This window comes from Ammospiza caudacuta, chromosome 1, assembly GCF_027887145.1.
Source record: "Ammospiza caudacuta isolate bAmmCau1 chromosome 1, bAmmCau1.pri, whole genome shotgun sequence".
NCBI lineage: Eukaryota > Metazoa > Chordata > Aves > Passeriformes > Passerellidae > Ammospiza > Ammospiza caudacuta.
The window spans coordinates 109,835,004-109,857,245 of record NC_080593.1 but is presented as its reverse complement, the minus strand read 5'-3'; the positions used below and the strand labels follow the sequence as shown (position 1 = coordinate 109,857,245).

The 22,242-nt window shown below is 39.5% G+C and overlaps 1 protein-coding gene across 1 annotated transcript in view; it reads left to right on the top strand.

Annotated features, from left to right (window-relative positions):
* CDH2 (cadherin 2) overlaps positions 1–22,242 on the top strand; it is a 115,106-nt gene that overhangs the window by 7,595 nt on the left and 85,269 nt on the right. The window contains exon 2 of the mRNA XM_058802602.1: positions 3,965–4,076. Coding sequence (XP_058658585.1) covers positions 3,965–4,076 — 112 coding nt within the window. The remainder of the gene's footprint in view (positions 1–3,964; positions 4,077–22,242) is intronic.

The following is a 22,242-nucleotide window of genomic DNA, read 5'->3' as shown; positions in this document are numbered from 1 at the left end:
ACAAACGTTTCTGTGATCTGTGCTTAAGTTGAATATTACTGTGGTAGTTGTGAATGAATGTTGGTTATTAAGGAGGAAGAGCTCCAATACCCCATTCTTGCTTCATCATACATATAATTATGTCAGACATTGTTTTGAACTTCACACAATAATGTCCTGTGATTTGGCTAGACTTAGCAATTGGTAACTGTACTGTGTTCAGTTATACTGTGTAGTATGATATTTTCTTTGATACATACCCTGCTTGGTTTCTCATTTTACTACCTAGACTTCTTTTTCTATAGGACTAAGTTACAATATAAAAGAAAGCAGTCTTCCAAAAACAACATGCCTTGTTAAAATTGTTGTTAAGAAATCTTGTGAAGTAGTACATGTAGATGCAAAGTAGAAGAGACTTTGATATTTCAGATTGATAGCTACTACTGAACTGCAGTGGTGTATGGCATATGCAGAGGAGCTGGTGAGATCGCATTTTGAAGTACATGTTTCTTTAAATGGATATTTCCAAATATTTGGAATTTTAAATGTGTCTACTTTTTAAAAACAATGGAAATTGGTTATGAGTCCAGATCTGTCAGTACTACTGAAGAAATTCTGCCTGGCTCAATGCTTGTTTCGGTTAGAAACTTTTCAAAACTTTGAGGCTTGTTTTGTTGGAAGACTTTTACTGGTGGTATTACGAAAAAGATGTAAATGCAGATCCCTTAGAATTATACACTTGAAATTGTAAACAGGTTGCTAATGGTATTTTTGGTTTCAGGTTTTTTTTTTGGTGGGCTGTTTTATTTTTCTTTTTTTTTAATCTAGCTAGAATACAGCTTTGGAATTAAACCACAGTTTTCATATCTAGGGATGAAACTAAAGTAACAGAGGAGCAGGATGTCAAAACTTCAGGTTTAACTGCCTAACTATATCAAAATGGTGAATTCTTTTAATTGATTGAATAACAGTTTTGACAGAAGACTTCTAATTTACATCATGTTGCTTCATAATTGCCGTTTTCCTGTTGATTTATATTTGAGATCTACAGTACTGAGTTTATATGCATGATTTGATACCATGTGTGACTATCTCTCTAGCATCTGGAGATGGTAATGCTTATCACTCATTTAGCAGTTAAAAATGGCTAAACAAGTCATAAAGAATGAGGAAAGCAGAATAGTTTTTTAGAAGTAATTTTATTTTGCCATCACAAAGTCTGGTAGTGCTTGAGAGGAGACTTTACCAAGTGCTGAGCTTGTTTAAAACTCTGTGACTCCACTGAGCAGGTTTTAATGTGGGTACAAGCTAAGGTAATTGCTTTCTGTCTTAAAAAGATCGAGTTTTTTTAAAGGAGTGTCCTTCTGCAGATGAATGTACAAGTAATATTGTTTTAAATTTGAAAGTGTCTTGGGAATTGTACTAATCACACAAAATCCTGTAAATTATAATAATGTGTCCCATAATCTTCACTAGCTTTCGCCTTTTGCCCCAGATAAGGGGATAAAAATATTTCGGCATCCTTCTTTTCTTAGAGTTAAAATGGTTTAAGTCTTGCAGTACTCTCAGGCTGAACTTAATGTGACCCAGTGTGTCTGAAGTTGCAACTTCTACTTAATTCAGAATGCTTAACACAGGGCGATTAAGAATTGCTGAAAATTCGAATTCTTCCTTCCCTTGTGTTTTTGTTCTGAAACAATCTTTACAAAGGGCTGTTTTTGGAGGGCAGAGTACAGTCTTTTGTTTCTGGATAAAATTGATGGCTGCAAATGAAAGAATAAAGAAGGCTCTCTATTCATGTTCCCCAGCCTTTGTTTCAGTGGGCATTGTTTCAGTTTATAAGAGCTGTTTAGTACATATAGATTACTGGAAAGGCTGAAAGATTCCCAAACACATCAGTGCAGTCTTGCTGAAAATCCTGCTATCTCCTCAGCTGCCCAGCCAGTAGCTCTTGGTTTCAAAGATACCATGGAAGACTTTATTTCCTTTTCCACCACATTTCTTTGAAGTTGCCTTTTCTGCAGTAGTTTAAATGAGTCTTACTCTTTTCTTTCATTCAGTGGAAACCTTATCAAACCTGTGATTTGAGTTTTAAAGCTGAGGAAACTGGCTGGTTAAAATTTTAGTTATTTTTGATTTGCCATCTTTTTATCTTAAAAACTCAATATATAAATAGACTGTTGGCACATAGCTACAGATCTTGGTTCCAGTTTTGTAGGGAACATAGTTCCATAGTAGCTTAATTGTTGCTTTATTTGCTTTCTCTTTAGGGTCTCCATCTAAACATAATAAACTACTTAAGCAATTGTACACAGGTGAGATACCCATGTAGATCTTAAATCACAACAGTTTAAGTTAATCTGAAACTTGATAATTACAAGTTACTGAGGGCATACCAGGATAGTGCATTAACTTGCAAGTTAGTAAATTTTAAGTTGTTTTTGCTTTTGTAATGTCAGTGTTGAGCTGCACAGTTAGGATGCTGTTGGTGTAAATGCAATGCAATGAGTTACAGATGCCTCCTTGTATTAGTGATAAAACTGTTCCAACAGGGCTTGACATGTTGAGTTTGGCCATGTTTGTCAGTGGAGAGATTACATTTCCACCTAGTCCCTTTTCCCTGAGGAAGCCCTTGTTGTTTGAGTTGCTCCTGTCCCACCTCTGCTTTAATGCTCTCTTTCCCTGAGGTTAGTAGGGTGAATGGGTGGAACACCATAATCTTCTCTTTCTCCCTCCTTTTTTTATTTTTTCCTGTAGGGCTTTCTTTGCAAGATGCAGGGATGCTTAAGTGGCCTTGAGTCAGTCTGCTTGATGGAAGCCCATCTGGAAAGCAAACAGGAAAATCTAATTTAAGTCTTGATCAGATTTAAGTATGATATAATCACACAGTTGCTTGTGCTGTCCAAGGCCATATATACCACATCTGGGCATGCATGTGGATAGGCCTTCGTTTGGCATGTGAGGTGTTGGAGGTTGTGTGGGAGCTGTCACGATTTCTTGGCTATATCTCAGCCCAGGCTGCAGTGGGAGCTGACCTCTCTGCTGTATAGTGTGAAAAGGGGTTTGCCAATGTACAGTTCTCTTGTGCAGTACTAAAACGAGACAAAACCAATCCACTGAAAGGAAATCTTAATCCGTTGCCACAGAAAATGTTTGGTTTTGGTTTTGTTTTTTTTTCCAAATAGGCAACAAGCTTTCCTGGAAAATAGCTTTGCTACCAGAACTATTTTCCATGGAACATGGAGAACTACAGTACAAACAAGTTTCCAAATGCTGTATTATATTTCTTAATGGAAAGGCATTTATGAAGCTCTTTTAAGAATGTGATTTGAGGGTAAACTTTTTTAATAAGTGAGAGAACAAACAGTTTCAGTGGCTCAGCTCTTCCATGTGCAAATTTAATGAGCTGCTCTCCTTTTAACTTAATGTCCCTTTGAAATAGGAGTTGCATTGGAAACATTTGGCTTTATATGGTATCTGTTTGAACACTAACACAAATGTAAGTTCTCTTAAGTTATTGCAAATGTAACATTTTGTCTGAGTTAACTTGTTCTGGTGCGGCCTCACGTAGAAATATTCTATATAAAGCATTTTACCCCAGTGGTTGAAGTGATCCCTTCCAAGCAATCTGGCTGTGAAAAAGTTGAGATGTGTTTTGTGCAACATTTATTTCCAGAGGAAGGAATGTTTTTGTTCCCTTTATGATTCCGCTTCAGTCTAGGTGTCTGGTTTAGTGGAAATGTTCAGTTGTCAGAAGAATCAAGATGGTGTATTATTTAGATCTTACCAGACAAGTGGGATTTGTTCCTTCCATTCCAGTTATCAGAAAGATTAACCCTTTGCCCTCACAGTCCTAATTGCAGTCGTTCAGAAACAAAGATTCTGCTTGTACAAGACAGCAGCAAAGTGTAGTATGTGCCAACTGGAATGTTTCTCTGGTGAGTCTGGGTTGCAAGTATTACATACATTTTGTTTTGTGTTTCAGGCACCAATAAAAGCAACCTGTGAAGATTTGTCATGCAAGACTGGATTTCCTGAAGATGTTCACAGTGCAGTAGTCTCAAGGAGTGTACATGGAGGACAGCCTCTTCTCAATGGTACTGTTAGAAAACATATTTTGAACTTTTTTGTTTCTTCTAATTGTAGCCATAAGTCACCCCGGAGCATTTTCATCCTTAAACTCTTTCAGGAGAGAACATCAGCTGCTCTGTGATTATTTCTTGGTCACTATCATAGGACTTGGAAAATCAGTTGGCATTAGGGGAAGCACATGCACCTGTGACTGTAATTTGAGAGCACTGTGTGTTGTAATACTTCCCATTATTATCCTCTAATTCTTGGCACAGCATTCCCAGCGACGTTTCTTACTACCATTGACAGTGTGTATGCCGTTAGTCTGTACTTACAGCCCCTGTATGTATGAGGAGGTAAAGAAAGCTTCGTTTTCGCTTTACCTCTCGTGGAAGAACTGCAGTTACACCCAGTGCTGGTGCTCATGTTAGTGCAGAGATAGTTCCCTTACTGCTTTTCTGTGGCAGTCTGAGGAGAGACAGCAGTAGGAAGCTGGCAGTGGGCTGGGCAGCAGCACGAGAGAGTGCTTGGTTGTCTGTGAGCCCCTGGTCGGTGGCCGCAGCGCTGCAGGCTCTGTGAGCAGGCGTGCCAGGAGAGGCAGGACCGAGCCAGGGCTGTCTCAGGGACAGTGCCCTGCTCTCTCACCCTGGCACCTACCTGCATCCAAATGGCACCGTGCCCAGGCTGGGGATGGCCTGCTCCGTGAGCACGAGCCCTTTCCTCCGCCAGGGATGCCCTGCAGTCAGTACACCTGCCCAGGTTTGTCCAGGCTGGGAATTCAGTTCACTGTTCTTTTTGTGTCTCTGTTTTGCAGGGATAGAGTGGGACAAAGAGGCAGATGCTCTGAATGTTTCCTAGATTTCCCAGCCAGTTAAGTTTCAGTGTACAAGCTTCCAGAAGTACAACGTTTTTAAAAAATTTGCATTAATTTGTCTGTTTTCTGAACCGCTAACATAATTTTTTAAATCTAATTTGGAAATTGTGGAACTAAGAACATCAATTTTAGACAGTTTCAAATACAGCTTAAATAAGGACTAATTTAATTAATTTGTTGTTTCTTTCACATATAAATTTGGCTACACAGTTCAAGAGATTTAAATGAAAAAAATTCTATGAATCTGCAAAACAAATGAAGTAAAAGCTGTAGTCTTGATTTTACATGCTTGTATGTAGCAGTCTCTCATTAATTATACTTTACAGACCTGTTTTGTGCTTTCTTAGAAGTATAATGGAAACTTGAATGCAGGATGAATTGATTAGCTTTAGTGTATTTAAACTTGAGTTATTAAAGCTTTCTCTATTCAGTTTCAGGAAAGTATATTCTACCAGCACAGACTTTTCTTTTATTAAAAGATGGCTTAGAAATTTATGTATTGAAGTAAATGTTCTGCCAATTGAGAAAATAATAAAGAGGAAAGAGAATATTCCTCACTTTTCCACCAAATGGGAGTTAATAGATGGCTCTCCTATATACTCCTGTAATAGACACCAGCATGAGAATGCCTTGGTATGTGATGAGCGCAGGCAGGGTGCAGAAACAGGGGTGCAGAGCACAGCAGCCAAATGCCTTGCAAAGGTGCCACCTTGAAATACCAAATCTTTGTTACAGGTTGACTGTCATACCATCAGTTCCTCTTGAAATGGAGATCACACAGGTTTTGAGATCTGCCCTGTTCTGTGGAAGTTCTCTTTACTCTCTATGGAATCAAGGCTGTTGCTGCACTTTTTCCCTTTTCCCACCAGTTAGGAGCCACAGTAGACTGGGCACTAATTATCTGTTGTCGTTGCTCATGCAAACCTGATGATAATGTCTGATCAGCTTTAACTGAGTCTGAACTAGTAACATAGGATGACAAACTGACTTCCTGTCTCATTATTCATCCCAGTCCCACAGTCCCTTCCCTTGCTTCTCAGAAGTGAGTGAAGCATGACTGTTGGTTCGTCCTTGAATGGTATTAAAATGCATAACATTTTAGGGAAGTAAGAATTGGAAACACTGTATGAGGCAAACGGTATGTATCACATCATATCAGCTGGTTGAAAAATGACCTGGGGGAGTCTTTTTCCTACTACCGTTTCCTCAACTGAATTACTGCAGTGGTTAATTCTTTTGAAAATTTTGACATGCTTAAAAGCATATAATTTGCTGGTTACACATAAACATACAGTCCATCATTGCATAGCTTTGACTTAAATTTAATTACACTGTCATTTTGAAATACTATTGTTGTCAAAAGCCTATTTTCTGGTTATTAAACTAGATTCAGATGATGCTGGAAGTTAAGTACAGTTTCATGACATTTGCTTCGTAGGGGTAATCATGTGCCTGATTCTGATCTCGGCCGCCTCGCCTATCTAAATGCATGGAATTATTTAAGTTGGAAAAGACCTCTAAAACCATAAAGCCAATCCATTAATTCAGCACTGCCAAGTTTACCACTAAACCACGTCCCTAAGCACTACATCTGCATGTCCTTTAAATACCTCCTGAGATGGTGACTCCAACAATTTCCTGGGCAGCCTGTTCCAATGCTTGCCGACCTTTTTGCTGAAGAAATTCTTTCTAATATCCAATCTAAACCTTCCCTATGGATGGTGATGCCAGTTTCCTTTGTCCTAATACTTGTTTCTGGAAGAAATGACCAACCCCCACCTCATTACAACCTGCTTTCAAGTAGTTGTAGAGAGCAATAAGGTCATACAACTGGCCTTGGCTCACTGATCCTCTGTATTACCTTCCTGCCCTCCAGCAGATCAGCATTCCTGCCCAGCTGAGGTGCACTTAATCCCTTCATCCCCATCTTCAGTAAAGATATTGAACAATACTGGCCCCAGCAGTGAGCCCTGCGGAGCACCACTGGTGCCAGCTGCCAGCTGGATGTAACTCCATTCACCACCATTCCCTGGGCCTGGCTGTCTGGACAATTTTTGGGTTCTTACCCAGTGAGCACTGCACCTATCCAAGCTTTGAGCAGGCAGCTTCTCCAGGAGAATACTGTGGTAATCAGTGTCAGAGGCCTTTCTGAACTGTCAGTGGACAACATCTGCAGCCTTCCACTCATCCACTAAGTGGGTCACCCTGCCATAACAGGAGATCAGGGCAGTCAAGCAACACCTGGCTTTCATGAACTCAGGCTGGTTGGGCCTTATCTCCTGACTGTCCTGTATGTGCTGCATGGTGGCACTCAAGGTGATCTGCTCCATGTCCTTCCCCAGCCCCTAAGTCAGTCTTTTAGCTCTGCAGATCCTCCTTCCAGCTTCTTGTAGCTGTGCATCCAATTTACTCACCTCTGTCCAACTGTGACCTCCCTGGTCATCCAGGACTGCTGATAAACGATGGAAGGTGGCTTGCTGAGCATTTCTGTCAGTTCCTTCAGTACCTTCGTGTGGATCCTGTCTGTCTCCATAGACTTGTGTGTGTCTAAGTGATGCAGCAAGTCACTGAGAGTTTCTCCTTGTGTTATGGGGGCTTTACTCTGCTCCCTGTTGCAGTCTTCTAGCTCAGGGGTGGGGTACCCAGATAACAATTGTTGACTGGACCACGGCAAAGAAGGCACCAAGTACCTCAACCTTTTCCTCATCCTTTGTCCCTATTTTTCTACTCATATTTGATAAAAGGTGGAGGTTCTTCTTAGCCCTCCTTTTTCCTAGAAAGATTGCTTTTAAAAATTGTCTTTTTACAGTAATCTGTCATCAGATTATGTTCTGTTTGAGTTTTGGGGCTTCTAATTTTCTCCCTGTATAACCTTGCGATGTCCTTGTAGATACTTATACTAATTTCTGTAAGTTTTAGAGATGAAGGCTTTCATTTCCTTTGGTTTTGTGCATTGATACCACCAGCACAGAGGCTTTGTGGACATCTCAGATATCTGTGGAGTAATTTGACCCATAACTTGATGCTTTCTTGACAACTTCCACATGTTTATCATCTATCTTGTTTATTTGCTTTTGTTTAGTACATTGGAGGACAGGCTTCTCTTAAACTCTTTGGCTTCTGTTTAACTAAAACTTAAATAAAATTAGAATTATCATACGACTTGTTGGTCCCTGCATTCAATTTGTTACAGTAGCATAGGATATCTGGATTTTTAAAACTCTTATTATAAAAAATTTTCTTGCACTGCACTGTACTGTTTGTTTTTTGAAGACTTTTTTTTCACCCTGTATTCAGATGGTACTTGGTTTTGATGGAGGATTGAACTTGTTCCCATTGCATTTAAGAATAATTCATAATGGCTTTGTTAATTCATATGGCTAGGACACTATGACAGCATCTACTGATTTTGTTTTCCTTTTTTTGCATGGGGGCATGAGAGGCAACTACACATTCAGTTTTTGTGCAGGTGTTCAGTTGTCCCAGTACATGAAAAATTGGTGGAGCAATATATATTCAGAAAAACTTACATTGGAAAAGGGAAAAAATGCTCCACATTTATTCGGGGGGGGGGGGGGGGGGGGGAGTGGTTGGGAAGAGAAAGAGAGCTGTCCTTGTTGCCCTTGGTTTGAGGATGAGGAAATGGAGAAGATGATTCTAGTTGAGAGGTCACAGGAGCTGGAAACTTCTCCTTTTGTAGGCTGTGACTGAGCTGTGTGGGAGTTGACCTGCAGCATCTAGGCTGTCCCCTATTGCCTCCTTCTGGCTTAGTGTCACCAGTGCCCCCTGGTCCTGTGTCCCCCTGGAACAGACTTCCCTGGTCATACCCTTGGAGACTCTTGGAAGCTGATACTTTACAATTTGTCTTCTACAACGTCTGGCAAGTCTGACTTCAAGACGCAATATGCTCAGGTCACTAGATACATTTAAGATAAGTCCTATAGGCCTAATATTAAATTTACTTACTATGTTTGACATGTCGTTTCACTTGATACCAGTAGGTTCATTGAAATTACAGTGGTTTTTACCGAGGAACTAGGTGACCTCAGAACTACTGCCTTAATTTCTGTAAAGGGAGAAAAAAAGTAATACTTTCAGAAGCAAAATTAAGAGAAACTTCATTCATTGCTAAAAATTGTCTTAGTAATAAACCCATGGAATTACTTGAGCCCCCAGCTCTTCTAAAATGTAACATACTTTGAAATTTTTTAGGACTTAAATCCTCCAACATTTAAAAAAGAAAATAAGTAATATGCAAATAAGTCTCCAGTCATCAGCTAATAGAAGTAGATACCTAACCCAAATTGAGGGCACAGTGCTTAGGACTGGTTTCTGTAAATAAAATGTGATTACTGTTTGGAGAGCCATAAATAAGATGTAGTGTTAGGAGAAGAAGAGGTTAAGTCAAGAGGGACTTCCGTTTAATATATTAAATGCCCTTGCTTGAACTGGTTTTATCACATTTTTCAGTTCATCTAGGGAAAAGTACTTGTGGCAGTTTGATATGTCCAGCATGTTTATCTAATCTTTGTTCTATATCCTGCAAATTTTAAGATACAAATAAAGCGTTTTCAGCTAAAATCATTCACCTCAAAAGGTTACTTGAATGGTTTGCAAAATCATTTCCTAGAGATTCTTATGGTGATAATTATTGTAGCAGTTTCTTATCTCCCAGAGATGTTATTTTAACATTGTCTGTCCTGTTACTAAATGCATGGTTTTAGTTGTCTGCTAAGAAAATTCATTGCTAAACCAGTAATTCGAATGCTGTGTAGCTATAAAATATTTCTGAGGTCTTTGTGCTGCACAATGATAAAGAAAAAAAAAGTGTTTTGGTGTTGATCACAGAGATAAGCAGTGATTATTGATGATTAGCACTGCAGTTTCATTTAAGCCACAGTAAGCATCAGCTCTGCCAAAAAAGGCACTCTCATGCCTTCCCTCCTCTTTGAGCCTGGTACCAAGTGCTCATGAAACCATCAAGTGAACGGGGTTAGCCAATTTATCTGGGGTAAACTTTCACTCCCACTCCTTTAGACTTTTTTTCTGCGTGACCTTGTGGGCTTAAGCCATGGTGTCCCTGCTGCCTTTTGTCTTCTAGCAATGAAATCCTTAGAAAACAGTGTTTGTTTTGATGCTTTCAAACTGAGTGACAAAACTTGGTTTTTGCATTCCCACAGACTTATACTGTAGATTAACATTGAAAATACCAATTGGTCCCAACCCAGAAACGTGGTGTTGTTGGGAGTGTGGCCCTCAGGCGTGGCCTGGTGTTATCATTTCTTCATGATGGAGTGGAGGGTTACATGGATTCTGTCTGTCCCAGGTGAAGCTACTTGGCTTTTTTGCTAGTGTTGTTTTATTATTCTACATGTACAGATGTCTACCATCAGCTAAGAATAAAATTCCTTTTTAAAAAGTCATAATGCTTAAAACTGAAGACAGCAGCGCATCTTTTAAGGTGGATTAACTGTAGAGCCAAGGAAAGTGTTCTTAGAAGAATTATATTTTCCAAGAGAGGAATTAGTCTTTACCCAGGAAAAAGATTTTGGCCTTTTTTTTTTGTCTTCTATTAAAAAAAAAAATGAAAATAGTAACCACTTTGTTTGAAGTCTCCTTGCCTTAAGCAAAAAGATAAGTTGACAAGTTCCTTCCAGGCAGACAGCCAAACAATCTCAGATAGATGGGGTCTCTCTATGAGCTGCCGACAAGCTGGGGAAAAATTGTTTCAATTCTTCCCAAATGTATTGTTTTCTGAAATTCTTTTCCTGTACTCTTCACCCTGTCCCCTCTTGCAAAAAAAAAAAAAAAAAAAAAGAAAAAAGAAAGAAAGAAAAAGCCACTACAGCCTACCATACCCTTCTAGTTGCTCTTTTAAGCCTAGTGGGAGTGATTTTTTTTTTCCAGAAGCTTCTGTTGTTAAGATATTTTTTCCCCCTGAGTTATGCTTAAGATTTAGTAGGTTTAGTTTTGCCCTCTTCTTTGAGAAGCAGAGTAAATTCTATTGCTGTTACTTGGTGATACTGTGCCTTGTTGTTTTATTGTATGTTACAGTTGCATTCCAGTTCTTGGTTTCTTGCCTTTTTAATCCTTTTCATCTTCTTTTCTCAAACAGTTTTCCTGTTTGTACTCTTTCCATACCCCATAGCATCCTAAATTCTCCAGTGTCAGTTTGGAGCTTGCTGTCCTGGATTGGAAGAGCTGCTTTTGTTTGCTTTCGCTACGCTAGCACAGTACCTGTTTTGTGATACCAGTTGTCTGTTCATGTACCAACCTCTTAATCTATTCTTAGATACTTGTACCCTGAAAATTATAGCTTTCTTTTGCTGAAGCAAGAGACTGCTTTTCTTGAGATGTAGTGTCCTTATTCCCTTTTACCAGCTACTTAAGCATGGATTATATTTTAGAGTATATATAGCATATATTCACCTTACTGAACAGTGGTAATACACTATTTGAATGGTGACTCCTTTTTGCTTTTTTTGTCTGACTTATATGTGATACCTGATTTTAATTTTTCAGTATTAAACTACTGACCATAAGTTGGTATCATCTCAGTTCAAGCTTGTGTGTTGAATGTTGCATACATATAAATGGAGGATAGCATAAATAATGAAATGCAGTGATGTTATGAATGTGTGCAAAGGACTAACATTTTAGAAACATAATTCCCCATCCCTTGGTGGACTGTAAAGCTCTTGTGGAATTGTATGTAGTATGTGAATCAATTTGTATATCCAGTATCAAAGAACATATAACTTAAGTTCTAGGTAAGAAGGAATTCTAAAAAAATCTAATCAAAATGTACTCAACAAAATTTTTACTTTTCATGGATTATTTTAAATACAGGTTGAGAATACAGTTTATAGTAAAATCTTAAATAAACTACTCTGTCCAGTTTTTCCAAAGAAGAAACATGATTCTCTCTTATTTCCTGGAAAAGGAGCACTGCTTCTGTTTCTCATGTAGAGTCTTATAACTCCATCTTGATAAAGAGAAAAGTACACCTACAGAGAAATTATAGAAATCTTGAATGGTTCCTGTGTTCTGAGATCTGTAAATTACTATCTTAGTTAATTAGTCCAGTTCAGATAGTAATTTCTGCCTGTAGTCCATTTACTTGGAATGCACTGAATTAATTAGTACTTATTCCCTTTTCCTATATTCATCTGGTTACTTGCGAGGGTCTCAAATGTAGTATTCTTTCTGTGCGGAGAAATCTGAATTACAGCGGCAGAATTGGTAGCTGCCTCAGTAAGCTCTGAGCATGGCTCAATGAAGGATGGCAAAGGGGATGTTTCTTTCTGCCCTCTGAAGCTGGCTCTAGCATTATAGTCTTTCTAACACCATTTAGTGTAGCCTTAGTTCAATTTTAAGCTACACCATCTGGCTTTGATTCCCAGGGGGCCATTATTTTTCCTGGAATCATTGTAGTTAGAGTATTCTTCAGTGCTGACCAGTGCTCTAGGGAAGGCTGGAAGGAATGGTGGCTGCAAAGCTGTGCAGAAAATCTCCCCAGCAGGGAAAGGCGCCCCTGGGTGTGGGTGATTTATTTAGTTACAGAAGAAGGTTGCTGTTGCATTCAAGAGCTGCATGGAAAAAAATGTTTCTGTGGGGTGCATAAGTATATGGAATATATGGAACAGAAACTCAGGTGAAGTGTTCTGTGTTAGCATACATAATGTGAGAAAATGATATTTATAATTAAGAATTCAAATTGTCACTTAGGACTACGGTACATCTTCTGTTGACTTGTCATTTGTCTAACAACCCGGAAGACAAATTTATGAGAGCATCCTACTGAACTGATATTGCAGGAAATATCCTTTATTGCAAAACATATTACCATACTAAATACAGATAAACTCTTCTAGTATTTAAACACTTAAATACCATATTAAATCAAATACTACTGCCTTGAAGACTTGGATGTCAGTCAGCAAATCCCAAGTACGGTTTGAACTGCTCTGATTTTGGTTGAATGCAGTGAGGCAGATTTTATTGCTTGGGACATTCAATGTGAGGGCATTTTTTTATTCTGGAAGTAATAACTTTTGGAAGAGTTTACTTCCAGGCTTTCACAACATGTCCTAGGCATCAGAGCCAGCCTTGCTAAACTCAGGAGAAAGGAGGAGCAGAAGGAAGGTGCAAAAAAACATGCTCAGATTTTGGATGGAAAGGAAATTTGTTGGACTTGCTATTATCTTCTAATTAGACTGTAGAAGGAGCAACTGGCCTTTGGTACCCTGTAAATCTTTCCAATTTAACACAGCACAGATGGTTTTCTGCTCATTTCCATATGCCCTCACTGGTCGATGTGTCCTCCAGAGGGTGGAGAAAATAATGTTGGGGGATAAATGGAGTGAAACACTGGAGTGCCAAATGGAGCTGAGGCTGGAGAAAGGATGGAAGCAGAAGAGTCCAGGTGATGAAGGATAATGAATGGAGGGTGGAGTTATGAGCCCTGGTGTTGTTCAAGGGGGAAGGGAAAGCAGAGGTTGTCCACAGGCCTAGAAAGAGCAGAGAAGCTTCACATTAGTTGGAAGAGGAGGCAGAAGCAACCCAAGGTAAAAAGGAAAATATCTTGGAATACTTTCAGATTTCCCCAGGGCATCCAGTTTGAGCTAGCCGTGGACATCCAATACCCATGCTTACGGAAATGCTGAGGACCCAGTAGAGCTCACCAGTGTGAAATAAGTGAGCATGTAATGCTGAGAAGCTTTTCTAGGAGAAACCACCAGGCCTTCTTTACATAAGAATGAAAGCACAGTGTCCCACATCTTCCTTTTTTTTTGCAATTTAAGCTAAAAACCATAATTATTTGAGTATTCAGCCAAGATCAGAACATGCACAAGGAAGAAGAGCCTTTTGAAGATAAACTGATCTTATAACCAAGACATGAGGTTAGCTAGAGTACCTACAGCTGTACATCATGACTTGTCCAGTGTTTCGGAGGAAACATAGAGTTTGAGCATGCAGTGTCTGTGAACTGGTATTAAAACCCACTGCTGCTTTTTGTTACAGGTGATTTGGTCCCACCCATATTTTTTTCATTTTTTCCCACCTTGTGTGTATATATGTGCAGTTTAAGTGCATATGAAAACACCAACCTTAATTAAAGCTATAGAGGATATATCCAAAATGTAAATCTTTCATATTGTTACAAATGCATTACAGTGATGTCGCTGCGGGATGAGTGAGTTTGATCAGCAAGATAATGCATCACAAAACTGTTCCTCCTTTTTGTGGGCTCATTCACTTCTGCGTCAGGTTAGTTGTTGATTTGCTGGGATCTGCTGTGGAAAAGGAGATAAATTAATGAGAAAAGAGGTGTGTCAGTGGTGATGAGATAAAAGGAGGTCATAACTGAATTAAACTCGCTCTGTTAGAGTCTCTGGTAGGTTTTTTCCACTCTCTTTTCTCTCTGCAGTGCTTTCTTCCTGCTGTTTTAATATATTCCAGGATTGGGCAGCTGAGGATCAGTGCCCTGCCATCCCTTGCCCTTGATGGCTGGTGCATCCCAGCGCTTCCCAGGCACAGCAGTGAATTGTGCCTCGGTTCTGAGCTGGGTTGCAGATGACAGCGAGCAATCCCATTAACCTGCCAGCCTGGCTGCAGATAATCCCGGAGATCCAGGGCACCCAGTGCTGCCCACCCACGGCTGCCATCCCTCACCCTGCTGGCTGCAGTCCTGCCTGCCTGTGGCCACTGATGCTCTGGGCAGAGGAGCAGCACAGCACGGCTCAGGTGCATCTCCTCCTCCTCCTCCTCCTCCTCTGAGCTGACTGCAGAGCTCAGAAACTGGCCCATTTAGATTTATTTTTTTCCTTCTTTTTTGCCGTCTGCTGTGTTTTGGCAGACCTGTGAGCAGTGGCAAATATTATGATCGTGTCTGCTTGCCTGCAGCTCCTTTTTGTGCACTGTGCTGCCTTTTGAGAAGTAGATTTTGTTTGGTTTTGAAAGTTAATGGCATATGCCTCTCAGGTTGTAGAGAGAAGGAATTATTTAAGGCCCTCTGTGAGTTCCAGTTTAACATTCTCTTAAATAGGGAAGTCAGAATCCCTAAAAGCACAATTTATAACATAAAAGCTATCAAAATAGCAGTGCAATCTGTTAAAGTGTTTAAAAATTTGATTCGCTGCAGTTTAAAATGTGAAATAAATGTACACTAATTGTTTTGAATGGAGATGAAGATGGTGTTTGAAGCCAGTCTTTAAAGGAATTAGTGAGATAGCACTGCAGTTAATGGTGGAGCACTATTTTCCTGTAATGGGCTAAGCAATGTTCTCTAATTAGCTTGTAAATTGATATTCAAATACAAGTAAACTGGCAATCAAATACAAGCAAAACATCTATGTAAGTAGACTTTGACGTCTGCATTTAGCATACCTGTATCAAAATCATCTGTGGGTAAAGGGTAAACTCTTGGTTGTTTTCAGCATGGAGCTTTTATTAATGGTGGCTCACTGGTTACAGTAGGTAATTTTTTTAATTTAAGCACATAGAAAGAGGAAAAATAAGTTCCTTTTTTTTTTTCCACAAGTGAATGGCTCTTAAACATTATTAACATAATACTAAGTGTGTATGAGCTTTTTTCCTGTCTTCATTTCTTCTGGCTCTTGTCAGCTAGTTGTGCACATAAGATTTGATACATAGCTGAGTCAGTAGCAGTCACTCTGTTGAGTTTTCCTGGATTTGGGATCATATTTATGTTAATTATTAAAATTATTGCTATATGGTATAGCCATTTCATTTTCAATCCTTGTGGCAGAAACTGGATGCATAAACTATTAGTGGTGTTTATGTTGTAAGGTTTTCAGTGGTATGTAGTACAGGGTCTTAAACTTGAATGTCTGGCACAAGTAGGTTTCTACAAAGGAGAATCATAGAATGGTTTGGGTTGGAAGGAGCTTGAAGACCATCTAGTCCCAATCCACCTGTCATGGGGCAGGGACACCTTCCACTGGACTGGGTAGCTCAGAGCAGCATCCAACCTGGCTTTGAACACTGCCAGGAATGGGACACCCACAGCTTCTCTGGGCAACCCATTCCAGTGCCTCACTGCCCTCACAGTAAATTATTTCTTCCTAGCCATACAAAAAAACTGGTGCATAAGAATTCTTGCTGGAAAAGGTAAACAAAAATCACACATTTAAAATTCTGTTTTCAGGGTCTTTTTAATGTCTGTATTTTCTAGTCTATAAAATATCTCTCACTCACTGATACCTCACACACTGATACCTTGCTAACTACCCTCTGCAAGAATATTATTTACTGACAGAAGTGTGAACTGTGTCCGTGGGTCAAGTATGTGGCTTTATCAACCACCAATACTCCATCCATCAGCTGTTAGGGTGTTTGTTTGGCATCATCTTTTATGCTAAAAGTTCTTTGGAATGTACTTCCCTAAATCAAATTCTTGTCACTCTGCATTCATTAAATCCAATTAATGTTTGTATAGATTTAGCTTTCAGTGCTGATTATTGTCTGAATTCTTCAAGGGGGAGAAACTCAAACAAAACCAAAACAAAAATCCCCCTTTGTGTGAAGTGTTTTCTGTAAAGCACTAAGTATGCATTTTATACTGTAGAACTAATACATCAGTGAAAGTCTTGACTTTCCAATTCAGTATGTGCTTTTCTGTTCCAATAACCCCAGTTTTTGCTTTGCTGTGCTTTAGTGCATGTATGTGCTTTTATAAAAAATTGATCAACTTGGTTCTCAGGGGATGGTTAATGGGGGATTGTAGGTCCCTCAGAGGTCACAGGTTCAGATCAGTCTGTCATCTGCATCCAGTAGCCAGTGACTTATAACTGCTTGGTAAGTTATGCAAAAGGAGCTTTGGTTGATGTGGTTTCTTCTGAAGGAGTCTCTGTTGAAAAGGTACTTATTACACAAGAGCAGAAATACTGCTGAAATTAGTGGAAACTGGGTCAGCACATGTAGGCAGGGAGTGCTCATGTGTATGAAGGTAGCTGGAGAAGGTCAATATCACAGTGCTTTCCTGACTGGAAGAGAGAAGCACTGAAACAGATGGGAATTTTAACCTCTGGAAGTGCGTTTATGCAGAGCTGTGATATGTTAGGGCAGTAGCTTTAACAGCTTGGGGCAAATAGCACATTTAGTGTTTTAGGTACTGCAGGTGTTTTTGCCTATGTGTAATTGATTCAGTATGTTTACCAGGACTGGAATGAAGTCTGTATCACACTGAAACTTCAAATACAAATTAACAGCAAAAGAAATCCCTCTCATCCTTATCCTGTGTGTCACTACCTGCACTTCTGACCATGCCAAGTCTCATTTAATTAGAATCTTCTTGTTGTGCCTGTGTGCCAGTTAATTATTTAAGAATGATATGTGTCAGGATTTATAAAAATGGATCTTTTTTCCTCAGAGAAAGTGATTATATCAGTTATTACAGCTGCAAATGATCTGGAAGTTATTTCCTCCTTCCAGTTTTTGAAACAAAGTCTCTAATTTACAGATGCATGCCAAAAAGCCAACATAGTGCGGCTAAAATGGAAGATTTTTGTTAGCCGTCAGTGAGTTTGCTGTTTAAAGGAAGCAAAGCCTACAAAAGCGCAGGTGCACCTGGCTTTAGGAAGCAATTTTGCAAGAGACATCCCAGCAGAACATGGCTGTTCCAGTCTGCTGGGCAGGTTATGGTGCACTGATGAAGCCTGGCTTAAGGTGGCCACTGTCTCAGTGTCTGTAGGTTTTATATTGCAGCTGATTTAAACCAAAATAAAAGTTATTGAATCCTAACAGTATCGAGTTGTGTGTTCCTCACAAAACCCAACGATAGTATACAAAGATTCTTAGTTTTTTAAGCCCCATCTATCATGCAGGACATAGATAAAAAACTGAAGAAGCTGTCTCCAAACATTTGTTGCTGTAAATGACTATCAACTTTGAAAAGGTACCTAAAGTTTTTGTAGGGTAACCAAACAAGGTATTGGAAATGGCTGCTTTTAAAGACTGCTTGCTATCTGCTCAAAGATGATAGTGTGACTTCTGTTGCAAACAATTTAAAAATTGTGACTGTGAGCCTAGTAGATGAGCAAAGTCTGAAGGGCTATATATGTATGTTCTAGTAGCAATAACTTCTTATAAAGCATTTACACTTTTGTAGAAGGGGTAGAAATAGATAAATCGTTTGGTAAGCTGTTACATCAGTGTTTTAATAATGTCTGTCAACCATGTATATTTATGATGCAGAGAATTTTCCAAAGAATGGGCAGTGTCAAAATGTCACTGCAGGTCAAAACACAGGTTTTTTGTTTGTAGGTCTTTGTTTTTATTTGGTGTTAGAGTTCTAAAGTCTCTGTATTATTATTTTAGTAAGAATCTTGCTGTCTTACATTTTAAATTCTGCAAGCCATGCACAGGTCTGCATGCACAGGATAATTAAGTTCTGAGTGTACCATCCCATGAACTGAGAGAGAAGAAGGTCACCTTTATGCCACAAATGCAAACTGTGTCAATAACATTGCTCATTTTGTGTCACATACTTTATGTTTAATTTGATAATTTTGCCCAAAATTTTTTTTAAATATTTTAATATATAGTGATTGTTTTATTAACAAAATGATAATATTAGACAAGTCTTTAGAAAGACCTGGAGATGCCAGGGAGACAGTGGGGTCTGTAATACTCAATATGGGAGAGACAGATGGTTTTAGGTTGTTTCAGAATGTGCCCAGTTACTTCTGATAATGTGATTAAGGGATTAATTTATGCACAGTCTATTTGCTGCTTTTCTGAATGCATGTGGATGAACATGGTATATCTCATCTTTTTAACTGATGCTCCTACTAAACATTCAAAATACATTTTCCTCAATATAGCAAATATTTTATTCTGTAAAAAATTTTTTGCTACAGGCTGCAGAATTTTTAGTGGTTCTGTGACTTGAACCATCAGGTGCTCAGAGCCCTCTGAGGTGGATGTTGCAGGTTCCAGGCACTATCCGTGGCTCTTAAAAAAAAGTTAAATCTCTGTGATTGAAAGACTTAAAGAGTGCTGTCATGGGGGATATTGAAAATGGCTGGGAAGATTAGAAGGCCAATTTGGAAGACTGATAGCTCCAAGTTCCCTCATTTCAAGAGTAACAGTTCCCCTTATTTAGAGGGTATAAGAATTGTAGAGCAGCATCAGCAGCTCCCAAATAGAGAAGCGTATCTTGGTAGTGAGAGACAAACATAAAACAGATGCACATTAAAATAGGGTTTGCTGATAACAGTCCTGCTTAACAGTCCTACTGTGGTAACAGTCCTTACTCTGGGAGAGTGTCTCACTCTGCCAGACCCAAATGCTTGGGAAATTCCATGCAGAAGCATTTGCATTGCTGTGGATGAGGTGGCTTTATAAATTGGTCTCTGTTTTTGGTTCTGTACAAGGTAGTAGGACCAAAGAGGGGTAGGCTGAAAGAGGTGTTTTGAGGAGGGACTGAACGGTACAACTTTCCTGATACGAGTCACACCCAGTGCGCATCTTCCCTGGTGACAGAGGAGCTCAGGCGGATGTTATTTCTCAAGTATAAGGTGTAAATCCTGTATTGGAACAAAGTGATCTAAATTACCATGGGACATGGCAGTCCCACATCTCTTCCTAGCCCTCCCCAGAGGTCCAGGTGCATGTTTTGTCCTTGTTAGAGTGGTCCTGCAGTCTCAGTATGCATCAATGCATTGGTCTGATCACATGGCAGGCTTTCACTGAAGTGACAGAGAAGCGATATTCCTGTGGATCAGCAGGATGAATGAACTTGTCCCATAGCTGCACTGCAATGGCTTCTGAGAAAAGAGGGATATGGGACCGTGGGCTGCAAGACCACATCTTCTAGCAGGATCTTGTGCCTAAATAATTTTAATTGTCGTGCCAGAAGTGCATCCTAGCTGTGTTTGTAAATATTGCTCATTTTTTACTGAGATCTTCATCTCTCACTGGCCAGCCATACTGGTTTGCTGTCCTTTTAAATCTGTAGAACCAGGGTGGTTGATTTGAGCATCTAATATGTAAATCAGATGACCTTTTCACTGTGATTACTTTTTTTTTAATGAATGTATAAATCATGGATATTTTCACCATTAGCTCAAGCCCTTCTATGAAATATGAGAACGATGTGCAGCATTTTAATCTTCAGTCTGTCCAGTCTCTCTCCCTGCCTTCCCACACCTCCATACTAACAAGCCAGCATTAAACCCCTAAGTAAGTGGCAGTGTCTTCAGACAGGAAGAGTCACAGGCTTATTGCAAAGACAAAATGAAGCAAACAGAGCCGACTACCGTAGCTGTAAGTCATTTTTGCATGCAATACCTGTTGAGCTCTCTTTTGTCACCTGGGGTGGTGTAAAACATGACAGTCCACCAGGGCTGCTTCAGGGGCTTCAGTGGCATTCTGGGTTCCACAGACTCTTCCATGTGTAGAGATTTGAGGGCTATCTCTGCTGGAGTCTCCTGCTGTACCAGAGGATGCTGCTGCCTTGGTGTAGGCGTGCTGGCTCTCTGCTGGAGGCTGCCATGCTGCTGCAGGGCTGGTGACGCGGGCTGCCTGTCTGCGCTCTGCCTCCCGGAGCCTCCCGTGCGTTATCGTGGATAAAGATGTGCTGACACCAGGGCAGCAGCAGCAGCAGAACTAGAGCAGCACAAGGATGTGCGTGGTGGCCTTCTGTCAGGCCTTGCTCGTCACTGTCCTTAGCGAAGTCAAGATCTGGGGTTGGAAGTATTTTTTGCTGGGAAGGCAAAAGAGCCCCAGGGCTCTTGGTCACACAGACCTTTGAAGCTGTCCTCAGGAAATGGTCTGCAGTGCTTCCTGTAGTGAATTCCTCTGGTAGCCAGGCTTGCTGCCTGCTGCTTGCTGTCTGCTAAGGCTGAAGTCTTGTTCCACGTGTATGTACTGTGGCCCATGGGATTAAAAATAGACGCATTCTCCATGACTTGTAATAATCAGTTTGATTAAGTTTGGCATGAAAACAACAGGAATGTTTTCTTTTAAGCTGAAGGCTGGGACTTGTTTTGGACAACATTTCTAAAGCTTCCCATTAAGGGAGGTAAAAAGCAAACCCAGCAGCCTTGTAAACTGTCTACTATGAAGTTCTTTAAATAGCACAATCTATCTCTCCTCTTAAATTAGTGGTCAACTTAAAAGTAATTCATCAAAACCAGTGGATTTACATAAGTATGTGGTATAAGACAAATGAAAACTAGGTCTGGAGTTTCTGAGAATACTTGAAATTCAAGGCAAATCTGGCTAGTCTAAAATCAACCACAAACTTCGTAAGCTTCTAGTATTTAGGGGTTTGGGCTTTTTGGTTTTTTTTTTTTTTATTTTGGAATATCTCAGCTGGAAAAGGGAAATTCTGTAGATCTGCTATGGATCTTGCATTCTAGAAAAGATTTGCAATGTTTTTTTATGTATCTTAAGTGAATGGTACAGGGAATGACAAGGATGCTGGCTTTCTGTTCAGGGATGAATAGGCATAAAGGTGTATCTCGAGATTGTTGTGTGTGATGAAGAAAATGTATTGGAAGGCATCAATGTGTTTCTTCAGATAAAGATTTTTTGATACTGATTTTGTTATAATCTGACCCAGTGGTCAGGAATCTTTTAGTTTTACTTAAAACTTACATGTTTTCCCATAAAGTTGTTTAGTTAGTTAGTTGTTAGTACCTTTTTAATTAGAATATTGATTTGCAGTTGCATAATCTGAGCATCCAGAGTTATATTAGTATTTCCTACTGGTTTACATGGATTATTTTTTTATTTGCCCTTGACTTGCAATGAGCCTATGAGCTACAAGCTATCTGTGTGCCCATGGGCAGATCCTGATTCTAAAAGTAAAAACTGACAGCTGTGGCCAGAGGGGGCTTTTCGATGCAATACAGTGTGGCTTTGCCAATAATTTTAATTTTTCTAAGCAGACTTTAAGGGGGGGATCAAAAATTTAATTAAGACTTTTCTTTTTTATTATTTTTTGTACATCTGAACTATTTTGTGCTCTTATGAGAACATTGTGAAAATAAATCTCCAGTATTTAGACAGATGTAGTACAGAACAATTTCCTTCTCTGAATTCAATGACTGCCAGCCTTGCATGGGTGAATATTTGTCATGGTGCAAAACTTCAGAAGTAGACTGTAATACTGAAAAAATAGAGCAATTTTAAGGAGTATTAGGAACTTGGAAATTTTCAGCTTTTCTGAAATGCTGTGCAAGGTACTAAATATGAATATTACATTTTAAAAGAAGCAATTTTAATACACTTGCAGCAGTGCACATATTAAGCAGAGATCAATAAATAGCTTGTGATAGTTAATGTGC